Source organism: Triturus cristatus, chromosome 12 (assembly GCF_964204655.1).
Source record: "Triturus cristatus chromosome 12, aTriCri1.1, whole genome shotgun sequence".
Taxonomy (NCBI): Eukaryota; Metazoa; Chordata; class Amphibia; order Caudata; family Salamandridae; genus Triturus; species Triturus cristatus.
The window spans coordinates 101,345,102-101,365,796 of record NC_140595.1 but is presented as its reverse complement, the minus strand read 5'-3'; the positions used below and the strand labels follow the sequence as shown (position 1 = coordinate 101,365,796).

General features: G+C 46.9%; 1 protein-coding gene across 1 annotated transcript in view; it reads right to left on the bottom strand.

The window, feature by feature from the left end:
* The window catches only part of LPL (lipoprotein lipase), a 69,841-nt gene extending 55,079 nt beyond the window's left edge, over positions 1 to 14,762 (bottom strand). Inside the window, exons 1-2 of the mRNA XM_085639533.1 lie at positions 14,379 to 14,762; positions 2,259 to 2,434 (exon numbers count right to left, since the gene is read on the bottom strand). Coding sequence (XP_085495659.1) covers positions 2,259 to 2,434; positions 14,379 to 14,472 — 270 coding nt within the window. The 5' untranslated portion in view covers positions 14,473 to 14,762. The remainder of the gene's footprint in view (positions 1 to 2,258; positions 2,435 to 14,378) is intronic.
* Between the last annotated feature and the right edge of the window lie 5,933 nt (positions 14,763 to 20,695).

Genomic DNA, 20,695 nt, shown 5'->3' with positions numbered 1-20,695 from the left:
GGTACAGCGGGGGCGATGTATGATGCTACTCAACCCTATCCCCTGTCTTGGAGTGTCCTGAGAGTACATATCTATCACTCAAGCAGGAAACACCATTTTGGGGGAAAGGGAAAAAAGGGACAAAGGAAACATTAAAGATGCAGCAGTGGTAAACACACGGCGAGGTATCTTCCTCGGGTAGTAGGGTTTCTGGTATATTCTCTCTACTCAGGCTGTCTAGCCCCATATTCTCTGTAGCAATACAAAAGAAAGACACATTGTACAACCTACACGTCCCTGTCATGTGTACTTAACAATATGTGTAAGCACTTAATGCCACTTTGCCGCAATCATCCTCATGCAAAAACGTAAAAAACAAAAATAAACAAAGAAAGAAATAGGCAACCAGTAGCAAGAGTTGAGGAAATAGCGCTCCAATCCAAGGAATACACACAAAGTCTCTGAGTAGTGTCACTTAGTTGAATATTACCGTACAAAATGAATATGAGCCCAATTTACTTAGCTTAACGATGGCTCTAGGACATCGGAGCGCCTGCACGTTCTGTTATAGGCACAGAACATTACGCTCCACATTTGTCCAATAAGTGGTTGCCACCCAACATCTATGAAGCGTAGCAATATGTGGATGCAAATGCCTCTTTCCATCCACTGTTCCTAGATACCAAAAATAGATCGATAGCGCTCCTGCGCAACCAAAGTTCTTTATCTCCTCAAAGATAAAAAATAGAAAAATAAGCCTCTCGTAGAGGAGACCGCGCTCCAGCGTGGATACAACAAACTCTGGGGCCACGTTGGTGCGAGCGCTTCAACGACTCACACTGAGAACGCGCTCCAGTGCGGAAACTCAGGAAATAGAATCTTTAACTGTTGTGAAGACAAACCGCCAAACACCCAATGCGCTCCAGCGCGGGTGCAGCGATAGATGTTACTCACTCTAGGGAGTGTATTTTCGGACAAGGCAGTCAACTGGGAACGCGCTTCCAGCGCGGTTAAACAAAGGTGAGCTCTGACTGCATTCGGACTCGAATTGACAAGCACCAGTCAATTCGCAGGCGTAGTGAATATAACCATACGATTGGTGCTGACAGTGCGTCCCTCCCAGCTAGGTGTTATGGGAGATGTAGTCCGAAATGCACACGCCCAAAATCACTCATTTTCAATCATACCTACTGCTAGCTATGTGTCTCTGAATGCTATCTGCACATGGTTGTGACACGAAAACAATGATCTATTAAAGAAATGCCCAGGAGGGGAGTTTTGACATTCTAGACATTGATGTGGTCCTCAGGATGGAAGCCGGTGGCCAAATTTATAAAAAAATATATAATCCGCACCTGTAAAAGCATCTATGAACAGATACAGATTTAAACCTTTTTGGAATCCACAAACAACTGCAGTGGTACACCTGGAAAGCTGCAGCAGATACCTCTGTCCTGTCCATTTCAGGTGACAGTTTTATGATTTGCTGTTTCCCCAATGTGGAATTGTACGCCAAGATGAATTACGCTTTGGGAAACAGCAGCTCACTGTGCAAATGGACATTTTTTTTGTCCACTCCCGGAATACATTTCCCTGTGGAAAGCCCATTACCTTACGCCATCAAGATGTTTGGGAGTGTTCCGTAGGCCTGGAAGTAAATTTCCTCTAGCCTTTTACTGGGGCAGGTCTCTATTCATTTCCAGGGTGAGAAGGGCTCTTAGACAACTTTGTGAATGTCCAAAAGGGCATCAATTTATAGGGGTTCATAAACTCTCATGGCAAAACACATCTGGATCGGGACATGTGTATTTGTAAGGCACATGCTTACCCATACGTATCTTGGCACTGAATAGTAGATGGTTATTGTTACCCAACTCAATGGTACTCGTTTTATCGACCTCAGAAGGATGAAAGGCTGAGTGGACCCACCAGGATTTGAACCGGTGACCATGAGGTCAAGCACAGGCCCTTCCAGTGGGTGCATTAGTCCACTAAGCCCACACACACCCCATCTTTTGCAGGAGGTTGACTATAGTGCATATGTACATAGTTGTGCTGGACAATCCCAAAGCAGGAAATGGTGGACAATTCCACAGCAGGAAATGCATTTATAACTGCTAGGTATTCTTTAGTGGATACCTGGCAGGTGAGCAATTTTCAGCCCCAACCCTATATTTACCTTCAAAAAAGGCCTTGTGCATTGAGACATTTATGTTTATAGAACAATGAAGCATCGCTCCCACTACATGCCAACAGCGCTAGACAGAAAGGGTCCTTACCGTCCATCCGTGGATCACCACAAAGGTTTTGCTCGTGTGGTTGAAGTTGCACCGTGAGACTGATTCACCTTCGCCTGGGACCAGGTAGCAGAGATCTTCTTCGGGTTCTTCAATTGTCCTTAGTGAAAATTTGCTTTCGATGTCATTGAAGTCTACTGTTTCCTGTGTGGGGATGACTGCAAGAGACATATGCAAAGACAACATTAATCTTCACAGACGAGAGGAATTCACCGGTGGCTTCTCAATAAATATAAAGGTCCAGATTTTAGTCAGTTTATAAATGTCTTACACTGTTGCACATATGGTAAATGAGCACGTGGAGATAAAGGGGCTGAGTTCCTATTCCATTCGCAACCCATGAATGTGCAATTTGCACACCATCTGGTTGGCGAATGGGAGTGCAATTTGCGATGTACTGTATGCAATAATAGGTCACATCATAAACTGAACATTTTTAGTGGGTCACAAAATGATCTTCCTAATGAATATTAATTGGGCCTGTTGCCAAAAATCCTCCCAATATGTTGAATTAAATACATCCACTTTTCAGCCAGGAAGAACTCTTCTAACAGCCAAGTATAACATTAAGATTAAGCCAAAATGTAGGGCTACCATATTAGGAAGCAATGGTTGCTTCAAGCTCTCTCCCTGCCAGGCCACTTCCTCTCATTAGCTGATCATTTGAAAGATCAGCCAATGGAGGAGCAGGCGTGGACTTGAACGATTGGCTCATCTCCCATCAGGTTCTGGATGAGCCAATTGCTTGTCCTGGCAAAAACGACCACATTTGGTAATGCCTCCCGGCTTCCGCGGCTGCCTCACAGGCATGCAGGTCAGGAAAGAATACGACCATTTTGAAATCACCCCTCCTGACATGCCCAGTTTGTGTCTCTGTTAAATGCTGCACAACTCTACAAGTGTCTGTCAGAGTCACGGTGAGACAGCAGCAGACCAGTCTGCCAGTCTCCTCCTGCTTTCTATGGGAGTGGTGGGCAATATTCTGGTAGAAATCTTTCTTTCAACCTATATCACAGTTCACAAAGTTATGTCCCAACAATTTCTAGGCCTAGTGCCCTCAGAGATGGCAGCCAGTAGGGAATCTTTTCTGACATGTACCTGCAGTAATGCATCTGTATGCTACTTAGGAGAATCCATATCTGCTACATTTTACATCTTTCTGATGTCCTTCGACAGGTAAATCTACACATGCACCATGGTGATAAGTAAACTGCTTCTAGCATACATTTGTCTCAATTTTCTCTTGTTTTAGTCAATGTTACCCCGAAGAGTGCTAATATAACCTGGACTAGCCCACCCAATCTTCCAACCCATGATTCAGCCTTCGGTGGCTTGGTCGGTGTGCCAGGCATCTCACCACATTGAAGTGAGAAAACATATACCCAGCTGTTTTCGATAAAGCCGAGTCAGAAAACCCACAAATGTCTACACTATAATGAGTCACAGTTGCGACTTGGCACAGCAATCCTAAATTGCTGTCAAATTTGGTGTTAAACCTAATGATACTTCAAATTGAATGAAATAGGAAAATGCACTATTTGAGGATCAACGTGGTTTTCCATTTCCTGATCTCAACAAAATAAATTCTAAAATGTCCAAAGTCCTGGGCATGACTCAGCACTCTAACCCCTTTAAGAAATTAATATTCCACTTTACATTCCTGGGGACCCAAACTTTTCAAAATCTTCAAATCATTTTAAAGGGCTTATAGGTACATCAAAAAGGAGTTTCCCCGGTGTGCCTTTGACGAAACTTGAAGAGTCCCTTGAAGCACAAGAATAAATATTACTTTAGTAGTTGAACATATCGATACTCACTGCTCATCCCCACCCCTGTATTACCTTACTGACTAACTTTGCTCTACGGCATACCTGCGGATGCATCACTCAATAGCAAAAGACAAAAAAAAGAACAACCATTTGTTTTGAAAAAAACAGGAATATCTACCCACATACATTAAAATGGCTTTGTGTGGGCATGACATTTTCTGAATGATTTATGGTTCAGGAGTTGGATGAGACGGGTTTCTGCAGACAGGGCTTAAAGTATCAGGAAACCGGTTATTTAGTTGCAGACGCAATGTTGTATGTTTAGTCACATGACTCTTTTTTTTGCTCCAGTGGTCTGACGTGTTAAAGCATAAGTCTTCGATTCAAGCACCACCCAGTATTATTTGATGATAGATAAAACTTGATTCCTGCAGAATTTTTTGCAGATTGGTTTATATAGTTCAGAAAACTCTTATGAAATGGATAAACCTTAGACTCATAGCTTCTAGATACTAGATTGGAGAACATTTTGGATAAGTGTCACAAATATAAGGCATTTGCTAGTAATTTACCACCATGTTCATGCTTGCCGTGCTATAGATCCAACCTGTGTCTTCCACACACTGCTGTTTTATTGTAGCTATAACTTGGAAAATGACCATAACACATAGGTCAGTCAAAACAGTTGCCAAGCAACGCAGAATTAAAAGTGACACAACCCCTCTTTGTAAAAGAATACCACAGTGAAACTAGTCTAGTTAAGAATCAGAAATACAAATTAAAAGTGTTTCTGAAACCCTGAAGAAGGCTAATCACAAATCAAGGAATAGCTGAAACATTTTCCCACAATTGCATATTTTTCTGCAAGCTAAAAAACATGAAGTCATGCGTGACAGTCAACTACAAAGGATTATTACTCTGTTCACACTGTTTCACAAGTCAAGCTAAGTATGAGCAGTGGAATTAATTCTTAAGAAGAATTTGATGGCGAACCCACTGTAGTCCTAAATGAGCTAGTCAATAATGCATACTTTTGCAGGAGATGAGAACTGAAAGTTACAATATGTTTATTAAACCATATTGTTGTAATGACTATTTTATTCTTACTAACTCAAATTGTAGGTTGTGCTCTTTCACCGTATACGGAAATCAAATATCATTTCACATCAGAAAAAAATGTACTATTCATCACCACTTCATAAGATCTAGTCTACCATATTTACATTAGTAAGAGTCAGATCTCTATGTAACAGGGAAAGCCACATTAAGATTTGACCTATTTTGTCAAGAACTTTTAGAAATATTTGTAAACAAGCAGATGGTACATTGACACAAAATCAGGTTGGATAGGGGGATTCGACAGACGACCATGAGGGAAAATTAAATAAATAATGTTCCCTTGTCGTCGTCTATCGAAATCCCCCCCCCCCCCTCCCCCCCGACACGGGCCCTACCGCTCTTACCTGCACAGGCCACGACTGGATTGGACTAAAGGGTGGGGAAGAGAGGGAGAGAGTACAGGTTCTAACCTAAATTCCTAATGATATCCTGCTGCGTCACCAAAAGAGCTGCCACTGAACGATGATATCTTGTTGTTTTGTAGACGTCTACCATGTTCTTCATTGTGCCCCGGGCCAGTGTAATGGCGTGAAATCAAACCCTGCTGTGGCACGTAAAGGACAGCATGAGCGCAGTGAAAAGAGGAGCATGAAACATGAAATCATATGGTGGAAAAGCAAACAGATGTTACTGCGCTTCGATCCCGCGGAGATCAATTGGAGCCACGTTTTGCCAAGTCTGATCCAAATTAGCGTGTGCAGATTCTGTCATTAAAATAAAAGGCTCCTAAAAATACATAGCATTCCTTCGGTTCTTATGTAACAGCTTAGGGGCCACTAGCTACCGCCGAACTGACGGGGCAGTCTGCCATCCTTTCCGGCGGGAAGTGCCTACTTACAGGCTGAGGAGTCCACCGCTTGCCTGTCCTTATAATCTATGGTGCAGACTGGAGGTTAATTTGTAAAAAGTATTTGCTAGGGCCTAACTTATGTCCCAGGAAGAAAACCAGGGCTTACACCATCTACGGCCCCTGTTAGGTCTGAGAAATGCTAGCTCCTGTGCTTACTACTAAACATTACAGTGATATAAGTGTGATATTGTGCTCTATTGCACATCTCCTAGAGTTGTAAGGATGGACTAGATGAACGATTTCCTTATGTTTCTCAGTATATGTCCTGGCAAACACCGGCTCAAAATAAGCACTGGTGTGGACATCCAGGGACCCTCTTTAACACTCCATTTAGAGTGAGCCAAATGACTCACACCTTATTGTTTCCAAGGCCCTTTTCTGCAAATATATTATGGCTTGGTAATAATATTATTTACACCTGTCCTAGACTAATATGTTGCTCAGAGCATTCACATAGGCATCAAGTTAGCTAGCTGGCATCTGGAGAGCGTTGTCAGGGCAACGAGCCATGAGGCAGCCAATTACTTGAGAACATGATGAATAAAGTTACACTGATTCAAATGTTGGTAGGTGCATGTAGCACGTTTTCCCTATCTCTTTAGGAAATTGCAGCACGCAGTACAAGCTGATCGCAGTCGGAGCTCTGAAGCCGTAAAGGACAGGAGGTGACCCTTCGGTTGGTTCAAACCAGTGAGCACTATCTCGTGGTTCATCGTGTCCGGGATAATTATCCCGTCCACCCCCATATAATGACCTCGTTGGATATGCACAATTCCCATACAAGCATGATTACCAGTCAAGTCGCCCGCACTTGGTGTTAATGGTCATCTTTTGAATGATATCTGCCCTCCTAGAAATGGACCATGCATCGGTATACTTCAGTAAGGTCACCCTCTACAAGTCATTTGTCGTTTCAGAAAAATTATGTTTGTATCTTTTTGTGCCGGATCCTTAAGTACGTAAAAGTGTCACGCGTTTTTAGTCAGAATTATATATAAAACTTATGGATTTTCAGCTATTATACTCGCCAGTTTAGCTCAGACCCAGAAGCTGGAAATAGCTGTTCTTGGATTACATTTTTTAGAAACATTGTGTGATGTGTTTAGAGGCATGCAGAGAAATTGCAGCATAAGCAGGGGTGATATTGTTAGCACCTTTCATTTGTCTTTCTTCACTCTGGCAGCTAAAAGCATTCAGAGACATTCAGGAGAAATTCTTGGAAGTAAGTGGTATTAACATCCAACCGCACTGGAATTTCTGAAAATGTTATCTTGTACAAAGAACAAAGTTTCCTTTGTGGCATTACCTGTTGGCTCTAAATAACTCTCTCAGTGGGAAAATTGGTCTGTAACACTAAAGCTTTAACAACACCTTAAGAAACAAGAATCTGGGGGGGGTGGGGGGGGCGCCCCAAGACCCTCTATGCAATGTGAGGTCCTGTTAAAGAATGATCCAGTCCTCCCCACCTTGTCCATGGATCTGCTATTTTATCTCCCCCTCTCTCTCCCTAACGGTGGTATTTCCCTTCTCCTTATAGCACAGGAGGGATATTCCATCGTTGACAAAAGCGGGTGTTGGCTGGAGTTAAAATGTGTAAAATCGCAAAACTGGAACGTAAACGGAGAAAAAAACACAACACAAAACATAATATAATGCTATTAAACTGTCTTTTGTGCTTAAAGGCGCCGAACACAAAACGGAACTGCCGTCTCTATTTCAGTACAAAGAACCGCCTGAGGGAACGACCGAAGGTTCTCGAAATATGAGCGCTAGGAGGAGGCAGTTAAACTGTCAAGTGAACAATGCGAAGAAAGAAAGAACCCGTGTCTGCCGGTGTTTGAGTGGCACGTTGGCACTCAAGAATGAGGTACGGCCCTGTCACCCACGACAGCCGGAAATCAAGAGTCCCGCCCAGCACTGGGATACCAGAAGCAGGCGGCTGAGCAGGTTCTCGTACTCACCTGTGACCATCTGCAGAATCGTAGTACCAAGACTCTATGCAGAACCTCCTCCTACAGGGGACTCAAACAAGTCAATGTTTACACTTCTGCATGCACTCCACGCACATTTTGGTTTTGCTCAGCACATTTTTATTTATTTGTTTATTTATTTAATTATCTTTTTTTTTTTTTAAAGGCGGTGTTGAGCAGGTAATAGGCCGTCCAGGCCCTGACATTGAAAATATGGGAGAATGGTTGAGTACCAGGGCTGATGATACTTATCTAAGCCCGCCATCTGTCCTAATGAAAGGCGTAGAAGAGATGCCACATTGTCCTGTCCTGCCCTGATCAGAAGAAAGTGTCTGCAACAGTGCCTTGATGTTGACAATAAGAAACAGATGGTGACCAAGTTTGATGTTAAGTTTCTCCTCCCTGAGATTAGCTTCTTTTTAAAGTCCTGTGGTGGTCAGGTAGGGTTGTGTAGTCTCAGTGGACAACAAAGTGTGCTTGGAGGCTTCTTAAATCTGTGCAGAGTAAAATAACAGCCACCAAAGAGCGGTTCAGGTGGTGAGGCGCGTGCATCATGGCTCCTATGAAGAAGGACATTATCCACCTGAAAAGGTAGCGGCAGGTGAGAGAGGCACATGCAATGATATCAGGGGCCCTGCTGGAGGTGGCAAGCAGATCCCAGTAGACGTGTACCTGTGCAGAACAAGAGAAGTGAGGTAAAGCTGGTCAAATATGACACCGTGGAATAAAGTAGAGAGAAGAATGGCAAACGCATCGTGCAAGCATTTGCATGGATGGCACAGTGGAAATCAAAAACAAAATTCAGACATGAAAAGTGAAAAAAAAAATATACAAAAATAGCTGTGTGCCGCATAAGTCTATAGTAAGTAGGTAGAATGTTAGTTCACACATACGAATGGGAAAAAATATACATTGAATAAATTTAAATTTGGTGAGTATCACCTTGAGAATTAACCATGTACACCACTAGAAGGAAAATAACTTTCTTTGTGTGAAAGGAAGAAAGACTGAGATCTTAGGGGGTAATGGAAATCAAGAAAACACTCTCATTCAATTTATGTTTGTTGTCACAAAACTCTACTAGTGTAGCCTAATCTACGCGTAGGACATTGGTTTCAATTCCAGTTTTACATGCATGAGGTGCTGGTAGTTTATTTAAAATTTAAAAGGACATTTTAAGACAGGTGGTGGCCATCACACTGTGAAATCACTTAGACACAATTAATCTGAAAACAGTTAAGGAGGAAAGGCATTATAAATGACCGCTCACTTTAGAAAAACACAGTCTTGCAAAGTGCACTTTCTGAGAGAGACTAGAGGCCATACTTCCAGTGCCACCACCCTGAACCAAAATTTTGGAATTTGATAAAGGAGAGACAGGGGGACATCAGTGACTTCAATTCTGAAGAAGTGGATTATAACGCCACATTTCATTCCATGAACAAATGGGCACATATCAGGTCAAATGGGCCCTTTCTGCTTCTTTGTCACATGGAGTAGATTCTTTCCATATTTTCCTTCCATCCATCTTCCGCTTTTCAGCTTTGAATTCCCAACAATGTGACAAGCCAACTGAAGCCTTCAAGCTTGGCCTCTGACACTTCCATTTCTACAATAATTTATTGAAAAAAATGCTGGACATTTAAGTCTCACCACTGCTACATCCAGTGAATATTTCTTTATCATGGAACAGAACTTTGCTGGCAACAAAGAAAGAGGACTGGCACTGCAACTGTTGTTGTTAGTTACTTCCTCGTGCTCTGGTTGTGATTGGGTGATTAAAAGCCAATGAGGATCAGTTTGTAGGTGATTTCCGGTCCAGGTTCAACCGGGCAAGTACAGAACAAAATATTTAGAGCACTAGGTCTACAAATAGGAAATACCTGGAGAGCATTCTCGAGAAAGGAACACAACTTGCCAACCTTCATAGGAGCAATAAGAGCAAGGCTTCAATGTGGATTTTAACCCTCTTCAAGACAAAAACCAAGACCTCAACCTGCCCACTTATACAGAGGGACCAGATACCTCCAACAAGCGACCTCAACACATCGCATAAGCCATCACCTGCCTGACACGAGAATCCTGCTTCCTCCGACACACATCTTCTACCACACCCAATGCAAGACTCCTCAAGGGGTCCCAAACCGAAAAACTTTCACATGAAGAGGCCAGAGCCAACAAAGTGTCACAGTATCAAACAACTAAATAAAAAAGAAAATGCTGTTCTTCGAACTTTTGCGTCTCCCTGTACTGGGAGCAAGAGGTTTTACTTTCAATGTTAAGTAAACAATGCTGCCTGAAAGAAGAAAGATGACTTTATGTGGTTTCGCTCTTTGTCTTCAATAACAACGTGGTCGCAGGAGCTAAGAAAGTTATAACATGGCCATGATTTCACGCAAGTTCCAGGACTGTCTTCTGCGGTGCACAGTCTCTATAGTGTGGAAGTCTGTACCACATATTGCCATTTCATTCCTTTGAGTAATATCAAATTTCTAGTAGGCTCCTGTCAACAAATCTTCTCAACATCAAATTCCCACAGAGGCCTTTTTCCATGTTTTTCATCAATATTTCTACTCTTAAGATATATTTGTTTTCAACTATATGGAGCAACTTGACACCAGTTTCTAGAAGGATCCGAAGATGGACCTCAAGAGACCATCAGAAACTTTAGAAAGGATCAGACACTTGTAAAAGTCAAGGATACCTTTGAAAACCATCCATATGATGGGCCTGCTACATATAGGTGGTAATAACTCATGGCGATGAGGTATTCACAGTCAACAAGTTTCAGGTTTTCTTTCTAATGTGAAGCGCCAGGGAGCGCTTGTTGGTTAGAGAAGCGCTTTCAATATCACATAACATGTAACACTTGTTCACTTGCTGGTGGTGGTGTTTTTAGGATAGTGTGAGAGCCCACATTTGCACCAAGAGGTCCAATTTTCAGCAATAATACACTTGCTGGAAGTGAGCACCTCTCTCCGCACTATCTCGGCAGAACCTGTTCTCTCTGCATTTATCACTTCCTTTTCTATCTCTGTCTCTGCTGTCTGGCTCCCTCTGTTCTCAATAGCTCATTCGCTCGCATTTATTCCACCTCTCCCACGATGTTCTTGTCTTTCCTCCACCCTCCCCACCCGAGGGTTCTCTCCCTCTTCGCCTTTCTCACTCCCCAGTTGCTGTTACTGGTTTCAGTTTTTCCCTTCCTCTAACGTGATTGGTCCCCACTCTCTCTGGGCTCTGGCCACATGCTCTCTAGTAGCTGTATTATCCTAAGAATTGTTGGGGCCCCGGGCAAGACATATTTTGGGGGCCCTTGTTCAGAACAACTTTTAAGTTTATTACACATTTACTGCCGTTTGAAGCATTTCTGAATCCGATGAGAACTGAATTATTTTTGAAGTTTCACAAATGGTGCTACACAAAAATAGTTTCACTATTTCTTGCCTGGTGCCCCACAAATTCTTAGGATGGCACTGGGTATGAGATAAAAAAAAAGAGTGACAAGCAGAGGTAGGCAGTAAAAGGGGCAGAGTGGTTGAGGGGGAGAAATAGGGGGAAGAGGGAGGATAGAAAAATCACTTTTCTGGGGAGCGGGGAGGAGGCTCGTAGGGTAGGGGGGTAACTCTTGCTCCCCTCTTCGCCTCGCCTCAGCATTACCTCCTCTCAGTTTTTCTCCCTATTCTTTTTTGTTGTTGTTGCATTTCTCTATAGCGCTTACTCGACCCCAAGGTATTGGAGCGCTTTACATGAGCACCGGTTACAGTATACAAGGACAATCCTTCTGTTCGCGGTAGCTCCCGCCCTCCCTCTCTTCCATGTTGTGTGCTTTGCGCTTTCTGAAGCTGTGTTTTCTCTCTCTCTGTTTCCCTCTCTGCACTCCCTCCAAAGTTCCACCGTCTCCCTCTCCCCGCCTCGACCCTTCCCTCCCAGCCCAGCCTCTCCACAGCACCTTGGGCTCGGCTGTGGTGTGATTCGCATCCCATGACGAGGAACCGACCAATCCGCGGCGAGGAGGGGGGCAGGGTGACCTTGGCGCCGGTTCCATTCATGGGAAGTAACTTGTTCCCGGGGTAACTGTCGGTCACAGACGGAGCACACTGGCGTACCGCGCCCCAGCGCTCGCACAGTACCCCCAAAGAGCCCGAGCCCGGCTCACACCACAGACCCTTGTGTAAACACGCGCACAGACCAGATCGGACCACCTACCAGACCCCCTGGGGAAAGTTGGGCGTTTGCAGGAAACATTCAACATTCTTAGTAAAACAATTGGATATGTTTGAGCAGGAGACCTCGAATAACAAAACCGTGTTTATTTAAAAAAAAAAAAAAAAAAAAATGAATGAAAGAAAGAAAGAAAATGCGAGTCTCCTTAAAAATCCTGACCACGAAACAGTGCAACCTGCAAGATTCACTGGCTGAGATCTGCTCAGAAGACGCAGACAGCCCGAATGCACGCCCCCCCCCCCCCACACCCCTCTCCCCCGCACACCAGGAAACTGACGATCAGTCCTAACAAAAATTGAAACTCACTTGAACTTTAGCTTGAAAACTTAATTGGGGGGAAATGTATGAGCGGTCACAGCAGCGGAATGGCAATTGTTCTGAAATGAATGAGGGGCGCGTGTTCCAAATGAGGGCTGTGTGAAGCCCCAGTCATAAATACCACCTGACCCCCCCCCCCCCTACAAGTGAATTTGTGTACAAACACAAACAGGTCGCCTAGAGTCGCAGATGTCTCGTCTCGGACCAAATCCGGGACACTCCCCTCACACATGGCTCCTCCCAGCTGAGCCCTCGGAAGATGCGCTGTCTCATACATAATCACGACTTGTGCACTTCCCTGACAGCCTCATACATGTATCCAATTCGGGTGTCCTCTCTCATAGACGCCCCCAAACGAACCCTCTCTTTCGTTTGTGCAGCAGGTGCAGTGGCACCAGGACCCAACCAAATCCTGATTAGTACTGTATTGTACACTTCCGAGAGCAGTATTGAGGCCCAGTCCATCTGTCTCAGCATCCCCGGCGAATTCTCTCGCGCGTGCACCACTTGCCGCACACATCTCAGAGAGCCATCTTCTAAACACCCCAGGCACCCCCACGCGCATCACAAGAAGCCCACTCACAGATGGCCCTTCTGGTGGGCCTCTCTAAGGTAGCCCGTTGGGTACACCCTGGGGGTCCCCCGTCACGCACACCTCCCCTCGCACGTCCCTCTAGCTCTCGCAGACTCCAGGTGCCAACTCAGGCAGGCACTCACAGGTGAGGCCGCCGTCATGTATTTTCACAGCTATCTACATACAGCGCTCTGAAGCCCTGGCCTACTGGGTCATGTTCGCGCTAGATAAGTCAGCCAATTATTAAATATAGAAGAATCTGCCTCGCTTCTTTCAAACACAAAGAGATCCCGTGACAGGAACTCAGTGCGGCCTCACAGACACCCCTCCACCCTCCAGGCGGAACGTCTCAACAAATGAGCCCTTCTCGAGATATTCCTCCGTGGGCTCCGGGCCCCGGTATTACTGCACCTGCTGCACCAATAGTAACCACGCCCCGAGGCAAATGCATCATCTCAGACGTCAGTACTCACAGACGTCCACATACGTTCCAACTCAGGGACCCCTCACAGCTCTCTGGAGGTTTTCAAACCTACAGATGGACAGCGCTCTGAACAAGGAGGGTGAAGTTCGCGCTATAAATACAAACGAATCTTCGCTCACACATGCACGCATTCAACAGTTACCTGCACCCGCACCCCTTCTTCAAAACCTTAGACACCCTCGCTCGGCCATCAAAAGACATCGCCTTCTCAGGGACGCTTCGGCCCTTACAGAAACCCCTCTCTGCAGGATTCCCCCCGCACACCAGAGACATTTCGATCTTGTAAGGACCCCGGACGTCACCTGTCACACAGACACCTTCTCGAACGTCACCGTTCCGAGAGGTCCACAGACACCCCTCACGGGTGAGACCGCTCCTGTGCGAATTCAGTCACAAAGGCGCCCACCTTACACAAACCTCACCTCCCTTCCGACAAACATTCCGAGGTTCTGAATAAAAACCCATATGCCCGTCTCGCAGACACACAACTCTCATACATTCCTCCGAACTCTCTGAAGGTTTTGAAAACAGTAAAAAAAAGTTCCTTCTGTGCACTACTGACAGCTGTAATCCTGCTATTAAAACATCACTGTTAGAGGTGAAGAAAGCTGGGTTAATTTGTATCAGGGGGCTGCATATCCACCCACTCCCCGGGCCAGAAGGGGCAATCTGAAGTCCTTGGGCACCCCTCTGCCAGAGCTGCATAAATCTGGACGTAAAGCCAGGACACTAGACTTGATTGGTGAAGCTGCACACAGTGAAGTGCCAAAGGGCACACGGTGAGTCAGCCTTACCTGTGCTGGAGGCGGGAGACTGAGGGCACACCCCAGGCAGGGCCCAGGCGCAGAGAGTCCAGCACACTAGGGACCAGGTGACGCCGCTCCTCATGGTGTCCAAGATCGGTCTGTGTGTGGAGCAGGCAGGCAGGGAAGCTACAGGGAAAGTCCTGAGTGACAGGGCCTAGAACTTAAGAGAGGGGCCCAATGAGAGGGGGCGGCTGGTTGCCCTCCCACGGACTGCCCCTCGCCACTCCTCCCTCCAGCCCTCCCCTGAGCACTTTTCAGCCTCCGGGCCGTACACCCTGGCTGCCTCGACCCTAATCCCCTCCAAAAAACCCTGAGCCCTCCCAGAGCGGGAGCTCTTCTCACCCTCCAAGTCACTGAGCCGCACCTAACCCCTCAGCCTTGAACTCTACCCAGCCCCTCCCCCCACCTGTCTGCCTTCCGAGCAGGACTGGGTGGTGTGCCACCACCAGAGTGCCAAGGTTTGGGATCTACCTCATGGCAGTGAGTGTGTTAAACTTTAGTGCACACAGCGTCTGATTGGGTGCCGTGTGCACACGCACACAGACTTACTCCAGCATCGGTGTGAGATCCTGAGTAGTGCAGACAGCACCAGATTGATACACCGTGTGTTACAGTAACTCCGATCGCCCGTGTGCTGCTGGAGCAGCCTGCAGCCGGCAGTGGGTGGATGGTGGGTGTGTTCCTCCTTCTCGCCCGGGATTGGCTGCCGGCACTGGGCGCTGGCGCCTGCTCACGCGAGAAACCACGCGGGGGTAGGGTGACCAACCGTCCGTAAATTTCACGGACAGTCCGTAAATTGGACCTCACGTCCGTTGTCCGTGAAGATCCTTTTTACGGACGCCTTTTGTCCGTAATTATAGGCATTACAGAGAACAGATCTATTCCCCTGCGAGAGGCCTCAGCTCCCTGATGGGGCCGCCTCGCACTCCTCTGAGTGTAAGAGCAGCCCCACACCGCCCATTGTCATTCTGTGTGGGGCTGATTGCCACATACAGAATGACAATGGGTCAGTCTGGGCTGGCACAGCATGTGGTGGCCTCCTCCTGCTGCCTCGGTCCAGGCAGAGCATTCTGTCACATGGAAGTGCAAAACGCCCATGCTGCTGCTACGGGAGAATCCAGTTAATCGAAGGAAGGCAGTGAAAGAAGTTCAAAGGAAAGGATTATAGTTATAGTATAGCAGCCATGGTTGCTGCTTTTTTTATTTTATGCAACTAACAACCATTGACAAAGCCAATAGTTCTGGCTTGTTGTAGGTGTAACGTTACTTGTTCGTAGTGTAACGTTACCTGTATTATATATCTGGATCAGGCACGCAACACCCATTGGACTCGAAGGGCTTCAGCCCCCCCCCCCCCCCAGACACACTGCCGCACCCGAGCACTACACAGGTCTTTGAAAGACCATTTGCATGTTAATGAGGCCTCGCTGTTGTTCCACCCCTTCTACGAGCCCCTGCAGCTCCATTCTGCCTATTGCTTAAAGTTTCAGCCCCCCCCCCCCCCCCCGAAATGTTTTCTTAGCCCCCCCCCCCCGAAATTTGCCTCTAGTTGCACCTCTGATCTAGATGCAATGACACAAGCAGCAAAAATACCAGTCGGGCGGCACATTATATTAAGCACAGATTTTTAGCTTATGTGTTTTAAGCCACGCATTTTATTACATTAAATATCCTTTTGGAGAGACCCCCTAGTTTTTACATCCCACTTAAAGCTCTGGAAACACCATGTCACAGTCGCCCCACGTCCAGGCACTGTGCATCATGCATGACTTCCACTTTTTCAGATTGCCTAAGTGCAGGGGCATAGTGAACCCTGCCCCACCCCACCCCACCCCTTGCTTTAGGAACTACAGCGAGGGTGGAGTTCTTTATGGGTCTCATAATTAATGTGAAAAGGTGAGTGAGTAAGTGAAGGGATGGGTGGATGGATGGCTGGATAGATGAGTGAAATGAAGGATTGATGGATGAGTGAAAGGGTGGATGACGGGGGAGAGAATGGGTGGATGGATGAGTGAAATGATGGATGGATTGATGAATTGATAAGTGAAAGGGTGAATGAATGGACGAATGAGTGAAAGGGTGGATGTAAGGCTGGATGAGTGAGTAAAAGGGCGGGTAGATGGACAAAAGGATGGATAGATGAGTGAAGGAGTGAAAGGGTGGATGGATGAGAGAAAAGATGAATGGATGAGTGAAAGGATGGATGAATGATAGGTTCAATGGATGGATTCATGAGTGGATGAGTAGATGGATGGGTGGATGGATGGAAGGATGGATGGCTAAGTGAAAGGGGAATTGAAAGTGAAAGGGGGATGGGTAAATGGATGGCTGAACGGGGGAATGGGTAGAAGGATGGGTGACTGGATGGATGAATGAGTAAGTGAAAGGATGGCTGGATAGGTAAATGGCTGGATGGATGAGTGAATGGATGGATGGGTGGAAGAGCGGATGGATAGGGTGAAAGGGTGGATGATGGATGAGTAAAAGGGTGGATTGAGGGATGGATGAGTGAAATGATGGATGGAAGGATACGTGATGGATAGGTTTGTAAATGGTTGAATATGGACATGGATGGGCATACAGATGGAAGGACAGAATGAATGGTGAAAGACTGAATGATGGATGAAAGTATGATTACACATTGTAAGCCCCATTATCTTAAGCAACATTTCCTATTCATTGACTTTCACATTTATATGAGTGAATTGTCTCTATATAATATGTGTGTGTTGTAACGCACGCCAACACTCTGCCCCACATCCTTGGGATGAGTAGCACTATCGAAGAAATTAAATACGAATGAGAGAGGCTCTATGTGAAGATGAGGGGCGCCATTGGAGGGTGGTATCAAGGCCGGACTGGCCGGACCGGGCATCAGGTGTTTTCTCTGGGAGCTGGAAAGGTGGGGGCGGTTTTGTTACCACAAAAAGACCTGCACATTTGCTTAAAGCTGCGCGCACACTGACAAACCATGAAGTACCCAATTGTCTCAACCTAATATAAACTTATTTTCACTTGTACTTTAGTAGTTGTCTATTTACTTACTTATATACTATTGCGCAACCTTCTCTGATGTTTCTGTAAAACGTACCTTTTGTCCTGAATTTTGACCTCCTGTCCTGAATTTTTGTCCTGAATTTTGACCCCTTGTCCTGAATTTTTATACTCACTGTCCTGAATTTGCACCCATGTCAGTTGGTCACCCTACGCGGGGGCGAAGCCATGAAATCGGCTCATACTTTCCAGGAGTCGTATGAAAGTGGACACATTAGCACAAGATTGAAATCCGTGAGCTGCAACGGCCCGGCAAAGAGCCGTGAGGAGATAGCACCTTTAAGAATGTCTGGGGCCAGCGCCCTACAAATGTAGGGCCCGCGCGTACAGGAAATTCCAAAACTCATCAGCACCAGGGGGTTCGAAGAAGATTTACAGTGAGCACGCGATGGACGGAATAGGTGTCTGTAGAAAACTCACAGCGAAGGAGTAGCTGGGGCAATAACATTCATACCCCATTGAACCGTATATCCTCATGGCACTGAGTGCGTGCAGATGGATGTGGGTGAACCTAAACCGAACCAGTCTGCCCGACATTCCATCCATCTACACACACACATTCATTCATTCGTCCATCCAACGTCAGACATCCACCCTTCCAACCACCCACCCACCCCCAAACACACACATCCATCTATAAATCCACCTATCATCTGTCCATTCGTCCATCTATCTATCCATTCATCCATCCTCACACATTCATTCATTCATCCATCCAACGTCAGACAGCCACCCTTCCAACCAACCCAGACACATACATCCATCTATAAATCCACCCATCATCTGTCCAGCCATCCGTCCATCTATCTATCCATTCATCCATCCACACACCCACCCTCACACATGCATTCATCCATCCAACGTCAGACATCCACCCTTCCAACCAACCCAGACACACACATCCATCTATAAATCCACCCATCATCTGTCCATCCGTCCATCTATCTATCCATTCATCCATCCACACACCCACCCTCACACATTCATTCATCCATCCAACGTCAGACATCCACCCTTCCAACCACCCACCCACCCCCAAACACACACATCCATCTATAAATCCACCCATCATCTGTCCATCCGTCCATCTATCTATCCATTCATCCATCCACACACCCACCCTCACACATGCATTCATCCATTCAACATCAGACATCCACCCTTCCAACCAACCCAGACACACACATCCATCTATAAATCCACCCATCATCTGTCCATCCGTCCATCTATCTATCCATTCATCCATCCACACACCCACCCTCACACATTCATTCATCCATCCAACGTCGGACATCCACCCTTCCAACCACCCACCCACCCCCAAACACACACATCCATCTATAAATCCACCCATCATCTGTCCATCCGTCCATCTATCTATCCATTCATCTATCCACACACCCACCCTCACACATGCATTCATCCATCCAACGTCAGACATCCACCCTTCCAACCAACCCAGACACACACATCCATCTATAAATCCAACCATCATCTGTCCATCCGTCCATCTATCTATCCATTCATCCATCCACACACACACACACACCCTCACACATTCATTCATCCATCCAACGTCAGACATCCACCCTTCCAACCACCCACCCACCCCCAAACACACACATCCATCTATAAATCCACCCATCATCTGTCCATCCGTCCATCTATCTATCCATTCATCCATCCTCACACATTCATGCATTCATCCATCCACCGTCAGACAGCCACCCATCCAACCACCCACCCTCAGACACACACACACATTTATCCATCCAGGCATTCGCACGCGTACTTGTGAATGTGCGCGCATTGCGGAATGCGCGTGCACAATGATGCTCTTAGGCCTTTTTATGCCTCTTTAGAACGTGTGCACACAAACGAGCACGCTGAGCATACTCCCTATGACCCCTGAAGACTGAGTGTGCAGAGAATGCTGCCTCAGTACTGTGTACGTGCACTGCGGACGGCTAATGATCTATGTGTGTGCACGTCAGAATGTGTGTGTGCACATATGATGCTCAGTGCATTGGCGTGTGTGCATACTTCCGAATGTGAGTGGTGTATGTACATACTTAAGAAACTGTGCATAGAGAGTGAACACTGTACCAGCTTATAAGCATACTTAAGAACGTGTGCACGAGGGTGCTCAGTCTACTGGCATATGTGCATACTTCGGAATGCGTGTGCATGAAGGGTGCATATTGTGTTGGCAGATAAGTATACTTCAGAATGTGCGTGCACCGGGGGTGCTCTCTGTACTGCATGCATACTTCAGAATGTGTGCACAGAGGGTGCTTACTCTCCTGGCATATAAGCGCACTTCAGAATGTGAGTGTGTGAGACCGGCCTCACGGCGTATGCCCTCCCGATCATCCCGCCAACCTGCAACCACCCCCAAGACACGGCATCGCCGACTCCGGCCGCCCCAGCCACACAGACCCGAGGGCCGGCCAGAGTCCCCGACAGACTCGACACCCTACCACACATGTCCGACCGAGGGAGCGGGAACCCCCGAGCCAGACCAGGAGGCGCCAGCCCAGTCACACCTCGGATCGCCTTCCCCCGGGAGGACTCGATCGGCCACCAGGCCCCTGGGGAGCAGGCGCCTCGCCCGCCGAGCGTCTGGGGACCCTCCCAGACCCACCTGAAAAGACCAAAGAAACGAGCGGCAGGAAATCCCGCCGAACCCCCCTCAGTCACAAAAGGCCCCTCTCTGCGAGGACTCCGGACTTCAAAGGGCAGGGGGAGTATAATAGGGGGTGCCGGAGGAACGAATGGAGAGAAGACCTGGAACCATCAGAGCCTGCTGACGCTGTCGCGGCTCCCGAACGCTGAACCACCTGGGCCTGCTGAGTGACTCGCGGCCTCCAGTCATTGAACCATCTGAGCCCTGCTGACGAGGTCGCGGCTCCCGAACTCCGAACCACCTGGGCCTGCTGAGTGACTCGCGGCCCCCAGCCATTGAACCATCCGAGCCCTGCTGACGAGATCGCGGCTCCCGAACTCCGACTACCAGTGCCTGCTGAGTGACTCGCGGCGCTCCCCTCGAGGACGACTTGGCAAGAGATCGCCCAGAGACACGACACCCTCCAGCTCGAGGATTGTGAGCTATCCGCAGGGTACTTCGCAGAGACACTACCTTCAAAGACTGTCCCGCTACCCCCATTCCCCAACCGCCGATTTGTAGTATCTTGTGCCGCTGCTGTACTGCTTGCACCTTGGATCATAAAGATCCCTTGAAACCATCGATA